At 35.9% G+C, this 22,593-nt stretch overlaps 1 protein-coding gene across 2 annotated transcripts; it reads left to right on the top strand.

Annotated features, from left to right (window-relative positions):
* The first annotated feature begins 449 nt into the window (after nucleotides 1–449).
* On the top strand, nucleotides 450–22,376 carry bcap31 (B cell receptor associated protein 31). Of its 2 annotated transcripts, none has more exons than XM_052094732.1 (8): nucleotides 450–588; nucleotides 1,513–1,621; nucleotides 4,292–4,392; nucleotides 5,994–6,138; nucleotides 9,524–9,659; nucleotides 15,770–15,902; nucleotides 16,846–16,946; nucleotides 20,306–22,376. In XM_052094732.1, exons 2-8 carry the CDS (start codon nucleotides 1,530–1,532, stop codon nucleotides 20,342–20,344), a joined length of 747 nt encoding a protein of 248 aa, XP_051950692.1. In that variant the 5' UTR covers nucleotides 450–588; nucleotides 1,513–1,529; the 3' UTR covers nucleotides 20,345–22,376. The 2 variants fall into 2 exon arrangements, with proteins under 2 accessions (XP_051950692.1, XP_051950693.1); XM_052094733.1 differs by having other exon boundaries at nucleotides 493–588; nucleotides 1,474–1,621.
* Nucleotides 22,377–22,593: the final 217 nt, after the last annotated feature.

Here is a 22,593-nt window from a genome sequence, read left to right as displayed (position 1 = left end):
TGGCAGTCCCAGTCAGTCCACTGTCGCCCATCTTTGGAACGCTCCAGAGACTCTATTTCCAGTCATGCCAGTTCAGCTCCTATCTACTTTAATGGGGGAACACCGAAATCTCAAAACCCGTTTGCCTAGCTTACGTTAAAACGACATATTTCAAATCAGCAGTAAAATCAAACAACACTGGTGTCACAAATTGTGCGTATTTACCTCAGATTTCGCTGAAAAACTAAATTTTAACTGCTTGACTCGTTAATGCGCATGCGCTTTCACGAGTTGATTGACAGGCGATGTCTGTGTCTAAAAAATATTGGTTATTTTCCCTGTAAGGCGGGACTTTATTTCTACATCCGTTGACCGTTGGGGGCGCGCTTCTTGGTGGGTTGGACGTTCCATATTCTCCCATTAATTTGCACGGACAGTGGCCCGTCTCTGCTAAATAGTACGCACCGGATGTTGTCATGCCGTTTTAAGAGTGAGTTGGCATGCATACCGGAAGCAGATTATAGTGAAGTACAATTTAGGGTGCAGCAGAAGTTTTGATAGATTCTTGCTGGCCTTTCTGCGAATATTTCTCAGTTTACTTCAGATTCTGTAAGTTTTAACTCCTTTATTGTTTCATCCTACGTTGAGACGTAGTTAGCGTTCTTAATAGTGGAATAAAGTACTGCAGATAATCTTGAATATGTTATGTTTTACTGTTCCGATATAGAAACGTGTTTGTTTACAAATGTATTCCTACTATTATGCATTCTTTTCCCAGATATACTTCCAATATTGTCTTGCAATTTAAAATCATACATTGCTTTAATTTGAAGTCTGTCTAAGATTATTTTGGCTGGGAATCATTTGTAATTCATGTATGCATATATTTGATTAATTTATGCCTGTATGTAAATATTCATTCCTCACCTCTTGAACAAAGAGCTGGGTGTGATGTCATGATAATCTTCCCTTTTGTCTCATCTGTATCGTTTTTACTTATTGTTATGTTTGCAGCAGAATTAAGTGAAACCAACTATTGTTGCTTGAATATTCTCCTCTTGAAAGTGGAGATTTGCTCTTGTTCATCTAACGTCAATCCTAGACTTTACCAGTTGGGTGATTCACTACAAACTGAATGTGTCATGCCTTGGTTATTGATCACGTTTCGAAATCTGCAAAGGCCTGGACAAATGGGTTTATCTTGTGGGTTGGGTTCTCTTTGGGAGACATTAGATGGTGCTATTGCTTCAATTTTGAATGTGTTTTGAATACAATTAGGGGTAACATATAAAAACCATACATGCAAACCCCGCAGACAGGATTTTCTGAATGTTTGCGCATTAACCGTTTAAAGGAATAACTTTGCTTTGCCTCGAGGTGTTTACTCTTTGGTTAAATGTATTTGTCACTAACCTTGTGCAATCACATATTTTATGTTAGGCAGTGAACTGATGCCAATAAAAAAGTCCCTTTAATGACTCATATTTTTTTTAGGGTAAAGTTTGACTGATTGTTGCTGATATCAACTTATAGACTTGCAGGTTGCAGCCATGAGTCTTCAGTGGACAGCCGTGGCTACATTTCTGTATGCCGAAGTGTTTGCGGTACTACTGCTTTGTGTCCCATTTATCTCCCCAAAACGGTAAGTTTCTCACTTTTTTGTCATATGTAATTCTTTTCTTTTTTTTTTTACCAAACACATGTTGCTGGAACACGTTACAATTCATTTATGTTTAAAAGTCCACGTCCTTTTAAACTTCCCTTTTCTTCTTGGTGTCTGATCTCGAGACAGCCACCCTTGTGCGACCTTCTGGACATTATCTTTTTCATTTTTTTTTTATATCATTTTGGCAGTTTTAATACCAACAGCATAAAGTTTGCCAAAGGCGTGTATTTTTGGGGAACCTCAGTTCCTAAAATACTGCTATAATACACTGTACTCAACATAGTTACACTAAGCAACTTCAGGACAATGATGTCCTTATTGAAACCCATTAAAATGCAATATTTGATTCTAGTGCCATTAAAGCATAAAATCTTAAATTCTATGATAGTATGCCTTCATTACTATCAAGCCCTGGCTTCACATTTCTTTTTTTTCACCAGATGGCGCCATTATTCTCATGTTATCCTATGGAGCAAATACATGCTTTTTTCCTATTTTCGGTTTGCTGTATTATAGAGCACTGCAGGCTAATTGAATAAATATTGCAGCTAAAATTGTGTGGGTGTGTTGATATGGTTGTCGGAGTGTGTTTTGTATGTGTGTATTGGGAAATGTGTGTGTTTGTGTAAAAAACATCAGTGGCATTATGTGTGTAATATGGCATTTAAAGGGTTAAAATCCTGAAAATAAACAAATATTTGGTAGTTATGATCAGATCAGAACGTTAAAAAAAATCTTAAGTCAGTTAAAGTGAAAAATTATATTAATATATATGTAATATTTTTATTGCAGTTTTGATGCAGACATTTTTTTCCTCTAAGGTCCTGAGTGTTTTTTTTGTTTGTTTTTTTTTATCTGACTGCACAAAAAAATTATAATGCATCGAAATCAATGTTGTTGTTAATCATTGACACCCCAGACTGTGATAATCCAAAAAACTAAACAAAAAATAACAATCCCCTTAGCATTTAGTATATGGAAAAAAAAAATTTATTTTGTGTTTGTTTCATAAAAAACAACAGTGACATTATGTAAACACACTGGCATTTAAAGGGTTAAAATCCTGAAAATGAATGAATATTTGGTTATGATCAGGACTGATGGTTAAAAACTAGAAATCTCCTTGAAAGTGGAAATAATATTATAATTTAATTATTTTTTTATATGGACCTTATTGTCCTTTAAGGACCTGATTACTTTTTTTTTTTTTGACGCTCAAGGGTTAAAGGTGAAGTGTGTAATTTTTGCACCAGTAGAACCAGCAAACAGAACTGCAAAAATGAGTCCCTGAACCTCTGTTTGCCAGTGGTCCGACAATTTAATGGAAAAAAAGATGCATTGAGGGCTAACAGTGCATTTTAAGTCCTCCTTGATTTTTAGCCGGAAAGAACCAACCCATTTTGCAATTTCTTAATTTGTTTTATGTTGAAAAAGTGGTTGGTCACTTTTGTGCTCTTGCTTCTGCCATGATCCTTAAATTGACACGTCCCCAATTTGGAAAGTTTCCCACTCGTAATTACGACTTTGTTCTTTGTTTTACTTGTAAATACGATCATTAATAACCTTTTCCTGGCATGGGACGAAGTATTTGATTGTAAATATAGAGGAATCTCATCACCTTTTAAAGGTTTTTGATGATCTCCTCAAAACATCCAGGAAGCCTGATTCCAGGAAAGCTCTGAGTATTCCCAACGCTGCAATTCTGTCCAGTTGTTGTGAAATAATGTTTCTTGAACTCCTTAAACATGAATGATTCTTATATGTAGTTGTTGACTTGAGTGTTTTGATTCCGCTGCTGGCAGTATAATTGAATTCTGTTCAGAGCTCTCATTCCACACATGTGCTTCTGATGTCATTTCTTAAAATTGAGATGATTCACATGATTTTACAATTACTTTAAAGGTTTCTAGGTAATAAAAAGTTGTGAAACTTGTTAAACAACAATTTCTTTGAATTGCAAAAAAAGGAGAGAAATGCCTGATTTTCAGGAAGTCTGTAGATCAGGGGTCGGCGACCTTTTTGACATGTTTGTTTGTGTGTGTGTGTGTGTGTGTGTTTTTATTTTTTTTAACACATATTTAGAATTTTTCATAATTTAATTATTTTTCATTACAAATGATGATGATCAGCATAACAGTTTGAGTGATTTTTTTTTTTATTTATTTTTTTTAAACACTCGACGATTATGATCTAATCATGATCCTGCATGTTAATTTTCACAGAGCGTCTTGTAAAAATGCTTTAATGAAAGAACCTGTCCTTTTGTACAAAATGAATTTGATTACTGATCTCAAAATTGTGTGGAATCTTTAATATTTCTCATTGTCATTGTAATCATGTAATCACTAGCAGGCAAGCATCCGCAAGAGTTTTTCGCACCTTTATTCCAATCTACATCTTGATGTAATCCTTCCTCACAATCACTCGGCGTGTTTGATGTAGATTGGAGTACAGGTTCGGAATTTATATAAATAAAATAGTCTAGCTCTCTTGCTAGCGTGCCAGTGATTAACCCTCCACGTGCCATAGGTTGCCGACCCCCCTCTTTGGTATTGTTGATCAAGATTAGTGTAATAAAATTTGTGATATTTGCCCTCTGTTTATCAGCATCATATATCTGTCTCTTAATTGTGCTGTCTTTTCCAGATGGAGCAAGTTTTTCAAATCTCGCCTGGTCACTGTCATTACGACGTATGGCAACACTGCCTTCATCGTGATCATATGTATCCTGATCTTTCTGCTCGTAGGTGAGCCTGGAAAACCTTTCTATATCATTCTCATTAAGCAGTCTTGTTCATAATTCTACAAGTTAAGCTCAATTGACAGCAATTGAGACATACTGTTGATTACCACAGAAAATGATTGACTCATTCCTTATTTGTTTAAAAGAAAAAGCAGATACAGTGGAAGTGAATGGGGCCAGTCCGTAAACATTAATATATATACACACCAATTCAAAAGTACAGCCACAAGACATAAACATTTTACATGTTAACATGATTTTAGTGTTTCAGTGTCCCTTATTAGTGTAAAGTTATCTCCAATATTACAACTTCATTGCCATGACAATGCAACGCTGGTTAACCCTATGTGTGATTTTTATCACACTAAATTCATGTTAACACTTATAATGTTTACGTCTTGTGGCTATAAATTTGTAATGGTGTGTATTTGAATGTTTATGGACTGGCCCCATTTACTTCATTGCAAGTGCCTTACAGTAACTTATTTAAAACAAAAAAAAACTGCAACAAATCCTCCTGTCCATCCGTCCGCAGGGACTTTGTTACAAATTTTATAGTCAAGTCAACCTTTATTTACGGAGCACATTTAAAAACAACAGATGACCCAAAGTGCTTTACAGATCAAACAAATAAACAATGGCAGAGTTATGTGTATATATATATATATATATATATATAAAACATAATAATAAATAAATACCTTTAAACACAGCATCATGTATTTACCTATTTCAACCTATTCAAAACACAAAGAATAAAAATAAGTTTTCAAAGAAGATTTAAAAATGGCTAATGAAGAAGTTGACCTCACATGGAAAGGGAGACTGTTCCAGAGATCAGGACCTACCACAGAAAAGTCACGATCACCCTTAGATCTATAGCAACAATGAGGAACCCTCAAAAGAAATCGATCAGAAGACCTGAGCACTCTGGTGGGGGAGAAGGTCACTGATATATTGGGGCACAAGTACAGAAAGTGCCTTATAGACATAAAGCAGAATTTTTAATTTGGCACTGAATTTCACGGGAAGCCAGTGTGGAGACTAAAACAGGATATGTGATTCCCCCCCATTCTTGACAGCCTACCTGATGCATTTTGAACCAGCTGTAGGTGGGATAATGCAATTTTTGGGAGACCAATGTACAATTAATTATGGTAATCTAACTTTGATGAAATTAGTGAGTGGATCACAATTTCCAGGTCTTTATTGGAAAGAAAATGTTTTACTTTAGCGATAGATCTCAGGTGGAAAAAGCTACCCATGACAATATCACTGATCTGCTTATTGAAAAGTAATGATGAGCCTAAAATTACCCCTAGACTCCTAACATGATCTTGTACATTCGACGACAGCGGACCTAACTGGGCAACCAGGCCAGGTAAGGAGGACATGCTTCTTTTGCAAATAGATATGCTCCATTTATAAATGCTTTTCTTAAAGGTACAGTAGCAAAAACTTGATGGGTCAGAGAATGGGTGGGATAAACCAAAAAAAGTACAATACGGTCCCTTTAAGGTCACAAGAAGGACAAAATATTGTTAGTTTTTGTAATATTGTCTCAATGAATGAATAAAACTTAAGTTGATGTTTCTACCACTACAGATGCATTTAGAGAAGTGAAAAAGTACAGTGTGACAGAGAAAGTGGATCTGACTAACAACCCTGTGGCCGTCGAACACATCCACATGAAGCTGTTCAGAGCCCAGAGGAACGAGTACATCGCTGGCTTCGCTTTGCTCTTGTGTTTGTGAGTGTCTCTCATTCAGTTTCTGTTCTTCTCAGTCCCACAAATCTCTCTCGTTTCTTTGTTTTTCCCCACCACAACATGTCACCCTCCTCATGGAGCTTTGGCAAAATTTCTCTGAAAGTGATCAGTTTCATGAACACTGTTCTATTTCAGTCGGTGGCACCCGACAGAGTTTTGTACTGAACATCAGCCTGGTTAGTAGAACAGGGTCTTCAGTTCTTGCACATTTTGTCCCTGGGTCTACTTTTAAACACTAGCAGGTTGTCTTCTACTGGTTTTGTCCACAGCCCATGTGGAATGCAGCCAATCACAGTCTAGCCCTGCTGACAGTCAAATCAACTTACTAATGAAACTTTGCTAAAATGTTTTTGATTTGTAACTTTAAATTTTTCTTACCTTTTTATAATGTGCATATTTGTATAAATGTATTAACAAAATAGAAATTTTCAACTTCTTAATTTTAGTTATTTAGTAATTACATTTTCGTGAGATCAACTAAGTAAAAAAAATAAAATATATATAATATACTGTGTATGTAAGTAAACATATCTAAAATTAGGACTCCTGTACCGATTTTAAAACATGAGATCTTGCTTTTTCTTTTGCTATATGAACAAAAGGTCACTTCAGGAAAATGGCTGTTAGAATGTTAAATTACATATTAAAAGGTAATATAAAATCATACAAAGTAAATATTTATTAACTTTTTTTTATTTTTTTATTTGTTTGGCTGATATTTGAATGTATTCTGAACATTTAGTTATTCAAACAGCAAATTATTGCATTAAGTCAAATCTTAACAAAAACCAAATAAAATCATAATTTATTCATGTTGTTTCTCTCCTGAAATATCAGAAAATGTAAAGCACAAAAACAAAAGATACTACAATGCTGTTCTCCTGCCAAATGACTTTTGCTCACTAGTTTAACTTGTACAGTTGAGCTTATGTCTGCTGAAACCACTTAAACCAGCCTAAGGTGGTTTGCTGGTCTTGGCTGTTCTCTGTGCCTATATTTTTTTTGCTGGTTTTAGCAATTTTTTTTTTTTTTACTGGTCAGGATGGAAGACCAGCATAAACCAGCTTCACCAGGCTGGGAGACCTGCTAAAACCAGCTAAGACCAGCAAACCATCTTAGACTGTTTTCAGCAGGGTTGTTTTAAATGGTGACTATTTATAGTAAAGAAAGGTGAATAAGTTGTGTACAAATGAAGCAAATATGTCTATATTACAGTAGATGTGGAAAGAATCTTTTGTTAATCTGATGGGGGGCCCCCCACACTGTTTCCATTCACAAACCTCATCCATGGCCACTTAACTTCCTGCAACTTGATTGGCCGCTTTATTGTTGCGTACTGTACATAACGTTTGAGAGTCTCCCAGCTCAGGTATCCAGGCTGCATAGTTTTTCCTTACAGGGGTTTCACCGTAATTCTCTGAATGACATGCTATTTATAACCTGGCAGATAGCTACTACATCCTTTAGCGATAGACTTCCCTTGACTGCCACGATTTGTGTGTAATTTTCGTAATCATACGGACAGCTGCAGGACGTGTGATCAAGCAACTGGTGACAGGTATTATATTTAGCCTGTGTTCATGACGTTCTCACTGGCTGAAAGGTCACGACTCCTGTTACAAAATGGACCTCTCCCATCTTGGCAGCAGACGTGTAGATGCCAGAAAGGTGACTGAAGCGGCCCGTGACAGTTTGACATATGCTGCATGGGTGTTGGGTGCAGTAGTCACCATGCAGCCTGAAACAAGCTGAAACAGATCCGGTAACACATTTTGGAAATTGCTAATCTGCTTCTAATGCAAGTATTAAATGGATAGTCGCCCAAAAATGAAAATTCCAGCATAATTTTTTAAAATATATATCGTAGTTGTATTTTGCACAAGAGAAATGTTAATCTCATATTTGGCAAATAAAAACATGTTATACAGAATAGTCTAAAGTGAATGCAAGTCATCTGTGGTGAACTGGTTATCTCATGCAAAGTGTTTGAGCAAGATGTGGGTTTCTCTAATCTTGCGGTAATGCAAGTTAGCATGGTTGACCCCACCAACCTCATTTGCATATTGGTTATGACTGCCATCTATGAAATATTGAACCCTTCTACATATGAAAACACAAATATAAAGGCAATGCCTATGGCCTTTACACTGCTGAATTCAAGGACGCACACTACAAATGTCATCTGTCAAGATCTGACAGTTACAATAGTAGTTTTATAAGTGAATGGTGAAAAGGCATAATTTGATATTAGATTAGTGAAAGATATTCCACTTTTGTATTTGATTGTATCTCAGAGTGGCAGACAAAGTCATTTGTTTATGCAGATTTTTGTTGTGTTGTCGGTCAGATGCAATTTAAAGCACATCGCTGTTTCCTGGAAGTGCTAGTCCTCATGCCTGTGGAGTGATGCTACGTAACCCAATCTCTGACCTGGTTTGCATTTGGATTGGACCATTTTTCCTGAGGTGGAGAGATGTTAATTCTGCAATCCATTTAGAAATGTTGTAAAGGCCTGAAGGCTCTGTTTTGAATTTTAAATTTGCTTCCAAGGGGCAAGTCATATTCTCTACAAATTAAGGCCAGACGTGAGTGTGCCAACTTTTTTTAATGCTGTGGACTATGAAAGTACATTGTCTGAAATTCATGGTGCATTGCTTACTTCGGGTACGACAGGAACTAATTCTTGATGCATTTCATATAGTTACAGTTAGGTTTAACATTTATGGGGGAGTGTTTAGGTTTTTACTGTTAATATCACCCAAATTTAAAGGGATAGTTCACCCAAAAATTTCAATCATCTCAACTACACTCTCTCATGCCATCCCAGATGTGTATGACTTTCTTTCTTCTGCTGATGTCTCAGAACTGATATATTCTTCTAAACCTCGTTTATGTTCAACAGAAAAAGTTATACACATCTGGCATGAGGGTGAGTAAATTATGAGATCATTTTCATTATTGGGGGAACTTTTAACGTAGTTCATCATTAACATAAAAGTCTACAGCATATTCACATCACATCGCAGTTGTCTGTCAGGGGAAAATGGTTAGTCTGATCACTTAGAAAGATAATGGCGAACCTCTCCTCATCCAGCCACACAATTTGAGGGATCATTCATGTTTGTAGCACAAACAGCATGGGGCGAGTTACATGTTGAAGTTTAATATATATGGTTAGGGGTTTAAACAACCCCTAACCGTATAAGTATGATTAATAGTAATAGTGATGCCTGCCTTTGCAAACGGCACTAATTATGCCAAAATCACAATGTAGGCTGCCACATTAAGCTGTAACGATCAGGTATGCACTGACTGTTTTGTAAGCGCACTTGTTTCTGATGAAGTTATTTTGTTGTTTTCCCTGCAGGCTGTTGAGGCGTCTGGCCACACTGCTGTCCCAGCAGGCAACACTGATGGCCTCTAATGAAGCCTTTAAGAAGCAGGCGGAGGGAGCAAATGATGCTGCAAAGAAGTACATGGAGGAAAATGAGAAACTGCAGGAGGTGAGAGAGACCTTGAGACTCTTTTAACAGTACTTGTACACTTTATTAAAGCTTTAAATCTTGACAACTTTATTCCTTTAAGAGTACCAAGAATTAACCTTTACTTTGTTAATGATTGCAAACATGTTTGATTTCCCCGAAATCCCAGAGAACACTTCGTCTGTGTTCTTCTGTTTTATTAAGTTGCCTATCTCTCTTTCCTCTGAGAAACACTGGAAATCAGCATATCTGTAAGTATGTCACAGAAGCTCATGCCAGCACACTTTACTCTTAATGTGCTTCACCCCTAGAGTGCAGCATTTCACATGGTCTCTGTGGGTAGGTCTCAAAGACCCCCTCCAGTGAAAATCAAATTTTTAACCTTGTTTACATGTCCATATGGTGTTTTTTATTTGGTAGAAGACATACCATGAGTGAAATCAGCAGTCAATGCCGTGGCTGGGCATTTTCACCTTGGAACTGCAGTCTTCCAAAGACAATCTCAAAAACACTGATTCAAACAGCAAGGGTTTCATGCGTCACAAATCTAAGGAACCAATCCCATCAACTTGTGTGTTGGGGCTTTCCATGTCATTAGCAAATGCTACGGCGAAGCAAGGGGTATCAGGAGAAGCCAGCTGCAGCTACGTAGCGGTATTTTTCAAGACATGTTCTGTTTTCGGATGCAAAGTTAGGAAATGACAATTGGAAAATCCGAGATAAATGGGTGCAGTTTATTTGGAAAAATCGTAATGTCCCAGCAGAACTTCCAGAGAAAACTCGGGTTTGCTGTAGTCATTTTCGAGAGAAATGTTTTGAAAATTTTACCCAAAAACAGATTGGTTTTACCACTAAACTTACATTGAAGCCCAACATCAATTTATTCTGGGAACACAGCGAGCCCTAGCTGCATGCGAGCGGTGCAGGGGTGAGTGGTGATGGAGGCGGAGAATAGTTTGCATATTCATAGATCCACGCATATGAAATGAGGCAAAGGTGTAGAGGCATGAAGGGATTATTTTCATGGGGGAAAAAAAAAACTTTAAAATATGTAATTATGATAACAAAAGATTAATATTTAGGGGTTAAACCAGTGAATGGAGAAGGACTTTTAAAGTTTCAAAACAAGTTAAGCTCTACTGAGAGCATTTGTGGCATAATATTGATTTCTACAAAAATGTATCTTGACTTGCCCCTGCTTCTCTTTAAAAACAGAGCTTACAGTGAGGCACTTACAATGGAAGTTTTAAAATACTCACTGTTTCAAAAGTGAAACCACAAGACACGTTAACATGATTTTAGTGTGATTAAGTAGTTCACTAACATTTTTCTGTGTAAAATTATAGCCAATTTTACAACTTTGTTGCCAAGACGATGTGGTGTCAACAAACCCTAAAACTATTCAAATTGATGTTTTAAACAGCTTTACAGCTCAAATAATATATGAGTTTAACAGAGCAATTCATTTAAATGCTTTTATAAAATTATGCCTTTAAACCCTCCAAAAATTGGTCCTAATTACTTCCATAGTAAGTGCCTCACTTTTGCTTTTTTTAAAGATTTTTTTTTTTATTTGTTGACCGTATAAAATTAATGTCATGGGTTTTATTGCATATTTAATTTATCATACACATTTTATTCATTTAAAGGGATAGTTCACCAAAACATGTATGACTAGTTTTTCCGTTTTTTTTTTTTAGCATTTTTTTTAGCATCACATTTTAACCTCAGTCACCATCCACTTTTATTGTATGCAAAAAAGATGCATTTAAAGAGTGAATGGTGAATCATTCTCATTAATTCCCATTTCTTTTAATGAATCAAATCTACATCACTTAAAGAAGTTCCTAAAGAAAAGATCAGTTTCTTGCATCTCAAATACATTTAGCACAGTGGAGAATTTACCATCAGATGTTTTGCTAGGAAACCATTTTTAGTATTAATAGGCAGAATAGTTTTATTAAGTAGTTTTCAATGTTAATTTGACTAATTTATGTACAGTTGTATAGAAGTGGGAAGGAAACTTCATTGCAAGGAAATTAGGTAAATTTGAAATAATTTAAGTCATGTTTGTTTAATAACATAAAGTAGGGTTGGTAACCCAAATGTTGGGTTGTCTATTTAGAGCTTTTTGACCGTATTGCATTCAGACTGCAGATAACAAAAGCCACTACACATATCGTGATCAGCTGCATGTTTCAGCCTTGATCTCAGAACTTCTTTGTACTGTAGCTTAAATGATGGAGCATGGTGTTAGTAACAATACGATTATGGGTTTGATTCCCAGGCATCACACCTATTGAGATAAAAGTGTGTATCTTGAATGCACTGTTTATCCAAGTTGCTTTGGATAAAAGTGGTACTTTCTGGATTGCAATTTCTATAAGGTTATTATTTAAAATCTTTATCGAAAAAGACTGGAAAAGTCATGGAAATTCTATGGTCAAAAGCTTTGGGAACACTATATGCTGTCTTATTGTCTTTAGCACAGATCATGTAGTGCGTGTTAGTATGCAGATGCCTGATCTTGGAGAATGCTGGGGTGAATCAGCAGACCTATGCTGAGACTATGTTCAATTGCAGCGCTGACGTGCAATATGTCACTGCATTGATCTTGGCATGCCGCACCCCATGCAGAGGCGTGTCACACATGATTCTCACACAAACTCGTACACACACATACTGCCATTATTCGCGTCTGTCAAATGGCATTACTCCACAGACAGGACCATAAACGAGCACAAGCCGTGCTGAATAACAGATGGTTGTATATTTTAATTTAGTAAATTAAGTTTAACTTTAACAGAATGAGGCCTGTGAATCTCTCTCAGAATGAGTGTTTGATCATTCTTGAGAAGCAATAGGACAGCACGGCTGACCTTGAGCAAGGTGAGATGACCTGCCTGACCTTTGAGTGCAAAAGCAATCACTTTTTCTGTGGTGTTGGTTTCCATTTTTCCTGTTAATTTTCTCCATTTGACATTTTAGTTAAATAAGCCATGAACCAAACCAACCAGCTCAAAGGTTAATCACAACATTACAAACTTTGCATCAAAGCAAAAATATATTAAATTCAGAAAAAAAGATGGACTTCAATACGTTTTTATAACTGCTCTAGTCATAGAAAATTATAAAGATTCATGTCAATTTGTACAGTTAATATTACATTTTTGTAGTTCTGCTCAGCTCAAAAATCTTTACATTTGTGTCTTAATGGCAACAAAGTGGTAATATTGGATATAACCTTAGTAAACAGATTCATCATGCATAATTGTGAAACATATAATTTTTTTCATTTTGTGGCTTTAATTTAAAACCTTGTCCATTGAAAGTGACTTACTGTAACCATGATTTTAACTTTTTGTAAAATAAATGAGGGACAAATCAAAACTTTTTTGTGGTAATCAACATTATGCCACAAATACCGTCGATTAATTTGAACCTAGAACATTCCTTTTAACCCATAGAGACATATAGATTACTTTTATGCCTCTTGATTAACTTTTTGGAGCTTCAAATTTCACTTGCATCGTATGGACCAACAGAGCTGAAATGTTCCTCTAAAAATCTTTGTGTTCAGCAGAAGAAAGCCATACATATCCGGGATGACATGGGGTGAGTTCATGTTAGAACATTTTCATTTTGCTCAGAGTTGTGGAGCTTTTTTCAGGATTGTAGATGTGTTGGTAGTGTAGTTCTTTAAAAAGTTTAAAATCACAATGATCTCTTTGGAAGCATATATCACCGCTTAACCTCCGAGCTCATGGTAGGTCTGGCTTGAAAGGTTTACATAATCTCTAAAATTATATTTCTCTTTGCATTTTTAGTCTAGGAATCCTATTGTTGCACTTTATTGATAAATGTGAAAGTCCTGCATAAGTCATTTGTTGTCCTTGCCTCTTTCCTCAAGGGTACAACACCATCAGTGTGACACATGACCTCCTAAATGTCCTGTATTGATCTCATAAATCTGTCCAGAGTCCGACCTTTCCCATCATTTGGTCCCCATCCAGGTGTTAGAACGCTCTTGCATTTAATTAAGTGTGAATTAGATCATGAATTTTGCAAGGATCTGTGTCATAAAATTTAGCTTAATTGCAGCGATTGGTTATGCAAAATAGTATTTCAATAATTCAGATGGCAATTAGCCCAGACGTCGTCTTTGGTAATAAAACTCTGATTGTTGTCAGTGGGGGATGGAGATTAAGTCCCGGACCTTTTAAAGCGATAGTTCACCATAAAAGGAAGTTTCATCACTTTAAAGAGGCCGCCTTCACTTTTTTTTTTTTTCACTTCACAAAAAAAAAAAAAACGAATGACCTCAGTACATACAAGGCAGAATTCTAAGGCCTTGTTATATATTCAAACATTGTGTCCAGTATAATTTGAATTTACTTGGCAAACACGCTAACCACAGATGAGTCAGTTGTTGGTTCTAGTTTCCAGATAACTCTTTGTATTGTTGACAGGAGGGCAAGCTTTTATGCCGTCTAGTGCCTTCCTGGCATATTGCCTGTTTCTTTATTCTAACTGATTGCAAGTAATATGAATTAAACCTACATTTAATGATATGAATAATCCATTAGAAATGTATTAGTATCTTTTGCTTTAAATTCGGTTATGTGATTGTCCAACCTGTGCCACTTTTATTTTGAATGTCACACTCCTTATTTGACGCCTCAAACACCACGTTACAAAAATCAGTTATTTGTTAAAAGATTAGTCCCCCCCCCCCCATGTTCTTAGGACCGCTTCAGTAAGCTTTCACTATCATTGTATGGAAAAAATATGCCATAAAAATTTTAACATTTATTGTTACACTCGGTTTAAAGCACTATTTAAAAGTGCACTATAACTGTCCATAAGTATGCACATGGGATATGGTATTCTTATACATGTATTTGAGAGACTGATTATTCACCATCATTGCACAGAAAATCGATATTATGTATTAATAACTGTGGTGAATATAGTACTAATTTGTCATGTAGTAATAAGCAAAGAAATGTAATATTGGACAACATCATGATCTGTGCATACAGAAAGTCTGCATCTTCACTGTATTTGTCATTTAATCTAACCTTAAATTACACCACAAAAACGATTGAAACACTACAGAAGCTTAAACAACTTGCATAACTTCACATTATCCACCAGAACAAACTAGGCTGTTAATGATGTGCATGATTACATTTAACGTAACCAAGATATGCTTAATAAATGACCCATAAGCAATAAAACATTGCATTTATAAGTATAATAGCGAGTAGCAAAAACTCTCAATGATGTTATTGGCAAAGTAAATAACCATTCATACAAAAAAGATTTAGAACACTTTCCATAAGTAAGCTGAATTTTGTATTGCTAGTGTTAAACAAGCCCTTAAAGCCATTAAGCTAGTTATATGACAATCCCCAATGATTTTATAAAAGTAAAACAAAAAAGACATTCCAGAAGCATAGTTTTATTTGAAATGCGTTCAGTTTGACCTTTTTGCTAGAGCTTTTATCAAATGTAACATTGGTGCTTTTATTATGGAGGAAGAGAATACTTCCCATCAAGCATGCAAGTGATTGGCTGTTTCAATGGCAAGCTCCTCCCTCTTCCGTTTATTTTGGCAAGTACTTCCGGCTGCCATTGACTGCTGCCAGCTGCCTATTTTTCTCTGAATCCTTACTGCCCTTCTCCCTCACTCGCTACTGATCACGCCCACTTTGAGTGCATCTTTTAAAAATGTGATGAGGGCTCAACTGCTAAATAAGGGGGCTTTGCAACCCTTTAAGCTTCTCATTTCTGCTTTTAAACCCTCCAAAAATGTTCCCCATTCACTTCCATTGTAAGGGCCTCACTGTAACCTCGGTATTTGCATTTTTTTTTTTTAATAAAATGAGGGTCGAGTTGAAATTATTTTTGTGGTAATCAACATTATGGCACAAATGCTGTCGGTTGATCTTGTCCTGTTTTGAACCCGGAATATTCCTTTTAAGATATCCACATGAACCGCTTCCAATCACAGAACCAACACCCTCTGGAGACCCATGACCCCCAGGAGAAAACGAAGGGTTGCATAATACTTTTGAGAAATAGATGAATATGCCAAGATATGACTAACACTGACTGCATTTTGGCAGAAACTGCGGCAAGCGGGCGTGGAAGTGCCTGAAGTGGGCGGGAAGGCCAAAAGTGGCACAGAGGAGGAGGAGAAGAGAGATCTGAAGGAAGAGGTCAGACAACTGAAGGATGAACTCGAAGCAACTAAGAAAGGTACTGAATCACTTGTGAATGTTTCCCACTGGAGTGCACGCTTAAATTCACTGGTGTAAATATATATTCAAAAGAATGAATCGTGCTCAATTAGTTCAGGCTCCAAAATCTGATTGAATGAGCCTTGTTCGAAGTGGTTGTTAATGGCAAGGGTCTTGTATCATCCTGAAGAGGTTTATTTAGCGATAATGACAGACTGACTGTAGATTATTTCACATGGCTACTTAAATAATTAAATGGATATGAAATATTAATTGGAGTTGAAATGACATTATTATTCTTATTTTTGAAGAAAGGGACTACAGAGTCTCCAGAAATGACTGAATTCCACCTCAGGTTTGCATCTGAGGTCTGTAAGGTGTTTAAGTTGCAAAATTGACTGAAGTAATTTGGCCCTTCTTATGACCCTATAATGAGCAAAACAAGATGATAACAGCAGCAGAACATGCCTTCTCACAGGAATTAAGCTTGATTCCCACTTTGAATACATATACAGTACACTGTATTTTGATGATGCTGTAGAGTAGACCTAAGATCTCATGTCTTCCTGGTTATGAGAAAGCACTTTTTTGGGGGCGATGCATAACACTTCACTTAATTAACACATTTCATGTTTTGTTTTGAGTCCGCAATGATCTATCACTTTGTTGCACGCCTGTTTATTATTGTGGTATCAATGATTTCAGATTGAATCATCCTTAAACATCATGCAAAAAATAAATGGTAGTTTACATTCAATCAGATGATCTCTGTCTAAGTGGATGGTTTGTGGCCAGAATAAACTATAAAGTGGACCAGACTGTCAATAGTCATAGTCTAGCAATTTAAGACTACTGTAATCCTTTGAAAATACAGTTTTAGATTCATGGCTTGAAAAGATATAAATCTAGATGTCTGACTCATGTTTTTGCTGACTTTCAATGCTGTTTGCTTGTGTGTGCAGCTCTTCAGAAGTCTGACAGTGATGTGAAGGCCATGAAAAAGCAGGCAGAGAACCTCACAACAGAGTATGACCGTCTGCTGGAGGAACACGCCAAATTGCAGGTCAGTGCTCAAGCATGTGTCACACCCTTAACATCTTTCCCACAAACACAGTAACCATGGCTCTGTTCCAAACTGAGATGCCTCAGAGTCTACAAGAGCAGAAACCTTCTAAGGCAACATTGTGGAAGTATATTAATGACAAATGTCTTTAAAACAAAAAGCACAATAAATTGCATCTCCAAATCTTGTTATGTGCCATTGTTTCTGTACCGATATGACTATGCAAAGGTTCTCAGAAGGTTGCATTAAAGTCAATTGCTGACCATTTAAATAAAGAATAAATAAATAGCTAAATAAACAAAATTACAAAAATGTTATGATTAAAGAGATATCTGAAGAAACTGCTACCTGCCATTTAAATTACATTATTTTTTAGTTTTGTGTGAATTTGAGTAAATATAGTGCTAAATAAGAGTTTATTTATTTATTTATATATATAAAACAATTCAGTTGTTAACGGGTTACAATTCGGTTGTAAATTCAACCTTAAACAGAATTAAAAGTATATTCATTAGCACCACTACTGTACTTTTTATTCTTAGAAATATGGGATTCTGAGAAAAATTGTTTGTAATTTATCTAAACTGTCCTCATTTTAGGGGATTGAAATCACATACATTTTTGTGTTTGACTGATTTTTACTCTAAAGTCTTTATTTACTCTAAATTTGCTGTGATATAAACAGAAGGTTACAAAACAGAACATCTAACCAGTTAATACTGGTTCAGCTTCTACCACAAAATCATATTTGAACCAGAAGGACAATTCCTATGTAATTAAAGTGTTATCCTAGACCTGGTTAGAAAACCTATCCAGCAAGCTCCATGTCTCTGAGATCTTTTGGGTGTCATGTATGCAAAACTAAGGGTCAGTGACATTGGCACCATTGGCACATGACTAGTTGACAACCGCTAACATGTGATTCTTGTTTAAAAGAAATGGATGACATCAGTATCCCAAGTAAAGTTTGAAATTACAGACGTGCTGACATCAGCCTGTTTCTAAAATTGAAAGCCACGGTACATTTGAATCAGATAATAGTATAAAATTTCAACACATCCCTAAAATATATTGTGAGATCGAATCACATGTAGCTAAATAAAAAAAATACAAACTTCAGTCTTTTAGATATATGAACTATAAACATGTATTAAAAGGCTTAAAGTGTATTTTTAATTTTCAATAATTTCTACAAAACCGTTTTTATTGTTAGGAATATTGTAAATGTTCAATTTTTTTTTCTTTCTATTTTTCACAAATTTTACACAATATTAATTATTTTTGTTTATATGCACCAGTTTAACTGTGCAATTTAATAAACAGCAATATTTACCTGCATACATTTTTCTGAAACATTTTAAAGCAAGTCTAATGCCACACGTGGACATCTATGAACATTTTTGACTTACCAATTTAATGACGCACGCAAATCACTGATCCAGTGCACAAACGAACAGTTTGTAATGACTGATTCGCAGAAGTGAATCAAACTTTCCAACTCTTACGCTGTTTTTGCTACTGAGGTTTAGATGTCTTACGCAAGAAACAGATGTAAAACTAGTTTACTGACATGATCTTTGGCAGTGGTTCCCAAATTACAGTGATGTACCCCTCCAAACATTCAACGTCCTGTTGAGTACCCCCTCTCTACGCATTGATAACATTCACACAAGGTATTTTGAAAATATGTATATTTAACACAATTAGCTTTGTGAAAAAATTCCCTTAATTCATGCATGTCATATGTGTGCATATTTTGTATTTATCATATACATATTGAATAAATGGCTGAATTACTGAGATGGGTGTGCTAGATATGACAAAACTACTCCCTCATCATGTCACTGGAGCAGGACACAGTTCCAGCACTTTATTAATGCTGCCGGTGCATGAGAAGCAAAACTAAAATCGTGGATGTCTGACAAGTGTGTGTGTGTGTGTCTGGTAAAACAGCAATGTATCTATTTTACTAGCTATCATTTAGCTACGTCACCTTGGAGTGTGCTGGGCTGGCGAAAAATATACTTGCATCACGTATGTTGCGCTCTCATTGACGACAGATGAGTAAATGCATTTTTAACCACAAAATATAGGGTTATTTCATTGCATGCTGTTTATCTGACCTTTATAACAGCCAGTTTGGTGTTTTTACACTTGAGGGTCCACAAAATATTATTTGTTTTGCCAGTGAGAAATACATGATCTTGGTTTGAATGTTATTTTATACTGGGATGAAATTAACTAATTAACTGTACATTTCAGAATTTTGTTTTTGAACCCCCGTCGTCACATCAACGAACCCCCAGGGGTACGTGTACCCCAGTTTGGGAAATACTGATCTATGGGAAACCTGAATTGGGAACTTAGAATACTGTGATATACACAAAATAATCTTTTTTTTTTTTATTCTCATAAGTATTAAGTAAATCATCCAGCCCTAGCAAATAACCCTAGAAAGTTGTTTTTCTGTTATTAGATGTATTAAATTATAATCTAATAAAATTATTTATGAAATGTTTTTCTGAAGATGATCTCATCCTCTTATCATAGGCGCTTATCTCTCATTTATTTCACAAAACTCAATGCGCACCTGCTTACAGCCCACTTCACTGTAAACATTACTTTTATGACTGCAGTGGGCCTCGTGTGTGGGGTGGGGTGGGTAATGTTAGAAAGCGAGTGGCGGTTATGGAGATGGGTCTCTCTCGTTTACATATAAATCGTCAGCTCATAAAAGGCTGTGAGTCATGAGCATGTTACACATGCAGCATACAGCAGCCATGTCGACAAGGTGCTTAAAGTGCAATGCATATCACAGCGCTGCAGAAAGATCCTGGTTTAAGGACTAAAAAAAATACCCATAATTAATATTACGCATGAGATATATATATATATATATATATAGCATTCATTGAAGTTCTTCTGGGAAGTATGAAAATGGATATGTGACGGCTATGATGTTTTTTTTTTTAGTCCACATCAATATTTTAAGTTCAACTTTATTGAAATGTTTAAAGTGTGTATTTTAGATTCTGTAACTGGTAAGCATTTGTTTGTATATTTCCTCACATTTTAATAACCTTTTTGTTGTTCATTAGTTTTGCAGTATGGCAAATGTATTTTTAAAAGTAAATATATTTCATGTGGCCTCTACATTAATATTAAATCCTTAAAACTGCATGTATAATAATGATGAAAAGATACAAGATTAGAAATGTAAATTCTAATTAGAAATGCTTGTAATGTCATGTCAACTACCCAAAGAAATCCCTATCCAAATCCTTGAGGTTTGTGTAAATCTTTGAGCTAGTTGGGGATGTTGAATATTCAAGTTCTTTCTGTCCTGTCTTTGAACACAGGCCAAATGTGATGCTCAACAGGATAAGAAATCCGACTGAACGAATACAGCACTGCGCGCTCTCTTTCCTGCATCCTCATTGGCTGACAGCAGCTCCACTGGCTGTGCATCACTCCTCTGGCATCTGAGTGTAAGAGCAGGGTTCATCATGTATAAATGTGTTTAATACATGATTTATTAATAGCCTACAGGTTTTTGACACACTGTAAAATGTATTCTTTCAATTTTTTCTGTGATTTTTCTGGTTTTTAATGTTTATTTCTAGAGATTTGGTCATAAAGACAGCATAAAATATCCAGCTTGAAGTTAATTATTGAATGTTCACTGACATGTGTAATACATTGAATGTGATCTTGACGTGTCAGTGTGTATGCACCGTTAATAATTTGGCCTCATTTATGAAACCCAAAACTTGTAACTGTAAATCATTCATAAAGCAATTGTTTTCTAATTTTAATGTGTGTTTAATGTGAAAATTTATAGGAGAACACTTTTTCTTTCTGCTTATGTTTCATGAACGAGGTTTGTTGTTTTAAAAGGACCAAGAACAACGTTACCGCATGACGATCTGAGGTTTGAGTCGAAATTTCAAGAAATTCATAATTCATTCATTATTGATGTTTAAAACTAGTTTTTTTTCTTGCCTTACAAGAAACCTTTGCTCTTTCCTTACTGTGAATTTGGATATTTAGTTGCAGTGCAAATGCATGCCTTGGTTCATTTTAGACCGTTGATTTACAAGGCTCCACTTTACACTATACACCCAATATGCAGTTGCTGTAAGCGATTTTATTTTCATGGAAAGGTATGCCAAAAATGATACTACTATCTGTAAAATATTAATGGCAATGATGCTTTCTGCCTGTCAATCATTTTGCTTGTTCTCATTATGTTGTAGTTGCATATCATTATTGAGACATAATCCCATTTTTATGCCATGCTGCTCATAACAGTTGCCAGCTGAGGGCGCTATTTTGCTGCTGTTGTTTTTGACAACCTTTTCTGCTCATGATGGTCTTAATAAAGCTCATTTGGTATCTTTGGAGTGCAGCATTTTGGAAAAAGGGGGCGTGGCTTATCCAACGGCTCAGGAAATTCTAGAATGGCTCAAATCGCTTACAGCACCTTTTTAAAGAAATAGTTCCACCAAAAATGAAAATTGTCATTTACAAATGTCTGTTTTTGTCAAACCCATATGATTTTATATCCTTGATGGAACACTAAAGGAGATGTTAAATGCAATGAAAGTGAATGGTGTTCCATAGAAACAAATTATACGAGTTTTGAGGGTTGGTAAATGATAACAGGATTTAACTATCCCTTTAAAACAGAAAATCCCTCCAGTTTACCATCAACCACCTTTGCTTTTTATTCTTGGCCATCGCCCGTCTCGTCCTCGATGCTATTGGAAGATATCCTTGTGGTATTTGTCCTGGGTGTGGGATAGCTTTCGTATTCCAGTCTAACATTTTATACTTCCATGGAAATGTTTAGTGTTCCATGGAAGATAAAGTCATAAATGAGGACAGAATTTCCTTTTTTAGGTGGACTTTCCACTTGAAACTCTTCACTTGCCATTGCTGGTAATATTCATGGTTGTTTACAATCTAATATTTTACACGTTGTTAAATGCTCTTGGTTTCTTTGGTGAATGTCACAGTCTAGCATATGTAAATGTATAGCTTTGAAAGGTTGCTTTGAATCATCCAACATAATGACATCACAGCCAAGTTTAAATTGGTTTGTGTCGGAATGCCGTTTGTGCTTTGTTGCGCTCCCATGGGGAAAGGTCATTGGCTCGGTGACATGCTGTTAGATAATTCCGATTCAAGACCACCTGGGCTGTTCGCAATCATTACAATGTGGGAAATGCTGTCTGCTACCATGATGATAGCTTATGGTTTTGTTCGTTTGAGTGGCTACATTAGTGAAACTTTACCAGAGTCACAAAATGTCAATCTATACATTAAGATGGAGGTTTTTGTACGAAGGATGACAGCAAAAGCAACTCGTGTTATGTCATGTAATTACCAAACAAATAAATAAATAAACAGACTGTATAATAATGTCAAGGGGCTTCTTTCTTTGTAGCTTGTTCTTATTAATTTGTGTATATTTTTGTCTTAATCTGTTTTGTGAAAGAACTTGCACTGTAACGGCAATGATGGACTAACAATCTTTGGCCTTCGTGGAACGCGTTGTATCATTAATAGATGATCGTGACACACTGTTCTGATAGATGCGCTGTTGTTGTCTGCCAAAGCGTCCATCTCCCTTTTCTCCACATCA

The sequence above is a fragment of the Xyrauchen texanus genome, chromosome 27 (genome assembly GCF_025860055.1).
Source record: "Xyrauchen texanus isolate HMW12.3.18 chromosome 27, RBS_HiC_50CHRs, whole genome shotgun sequence".
Taxonomy (NCBI): Eukaryota; Metazoa; Chordata; class Actinopteri; order Cypriniformes; family Catostomidae; genus Xyrauchen; species Xyrauchen texanus.
Note: the sequence above shows the minus strand (reverse complement) of the source record. Positions and strands in the feature narration are given on the sequence as shown.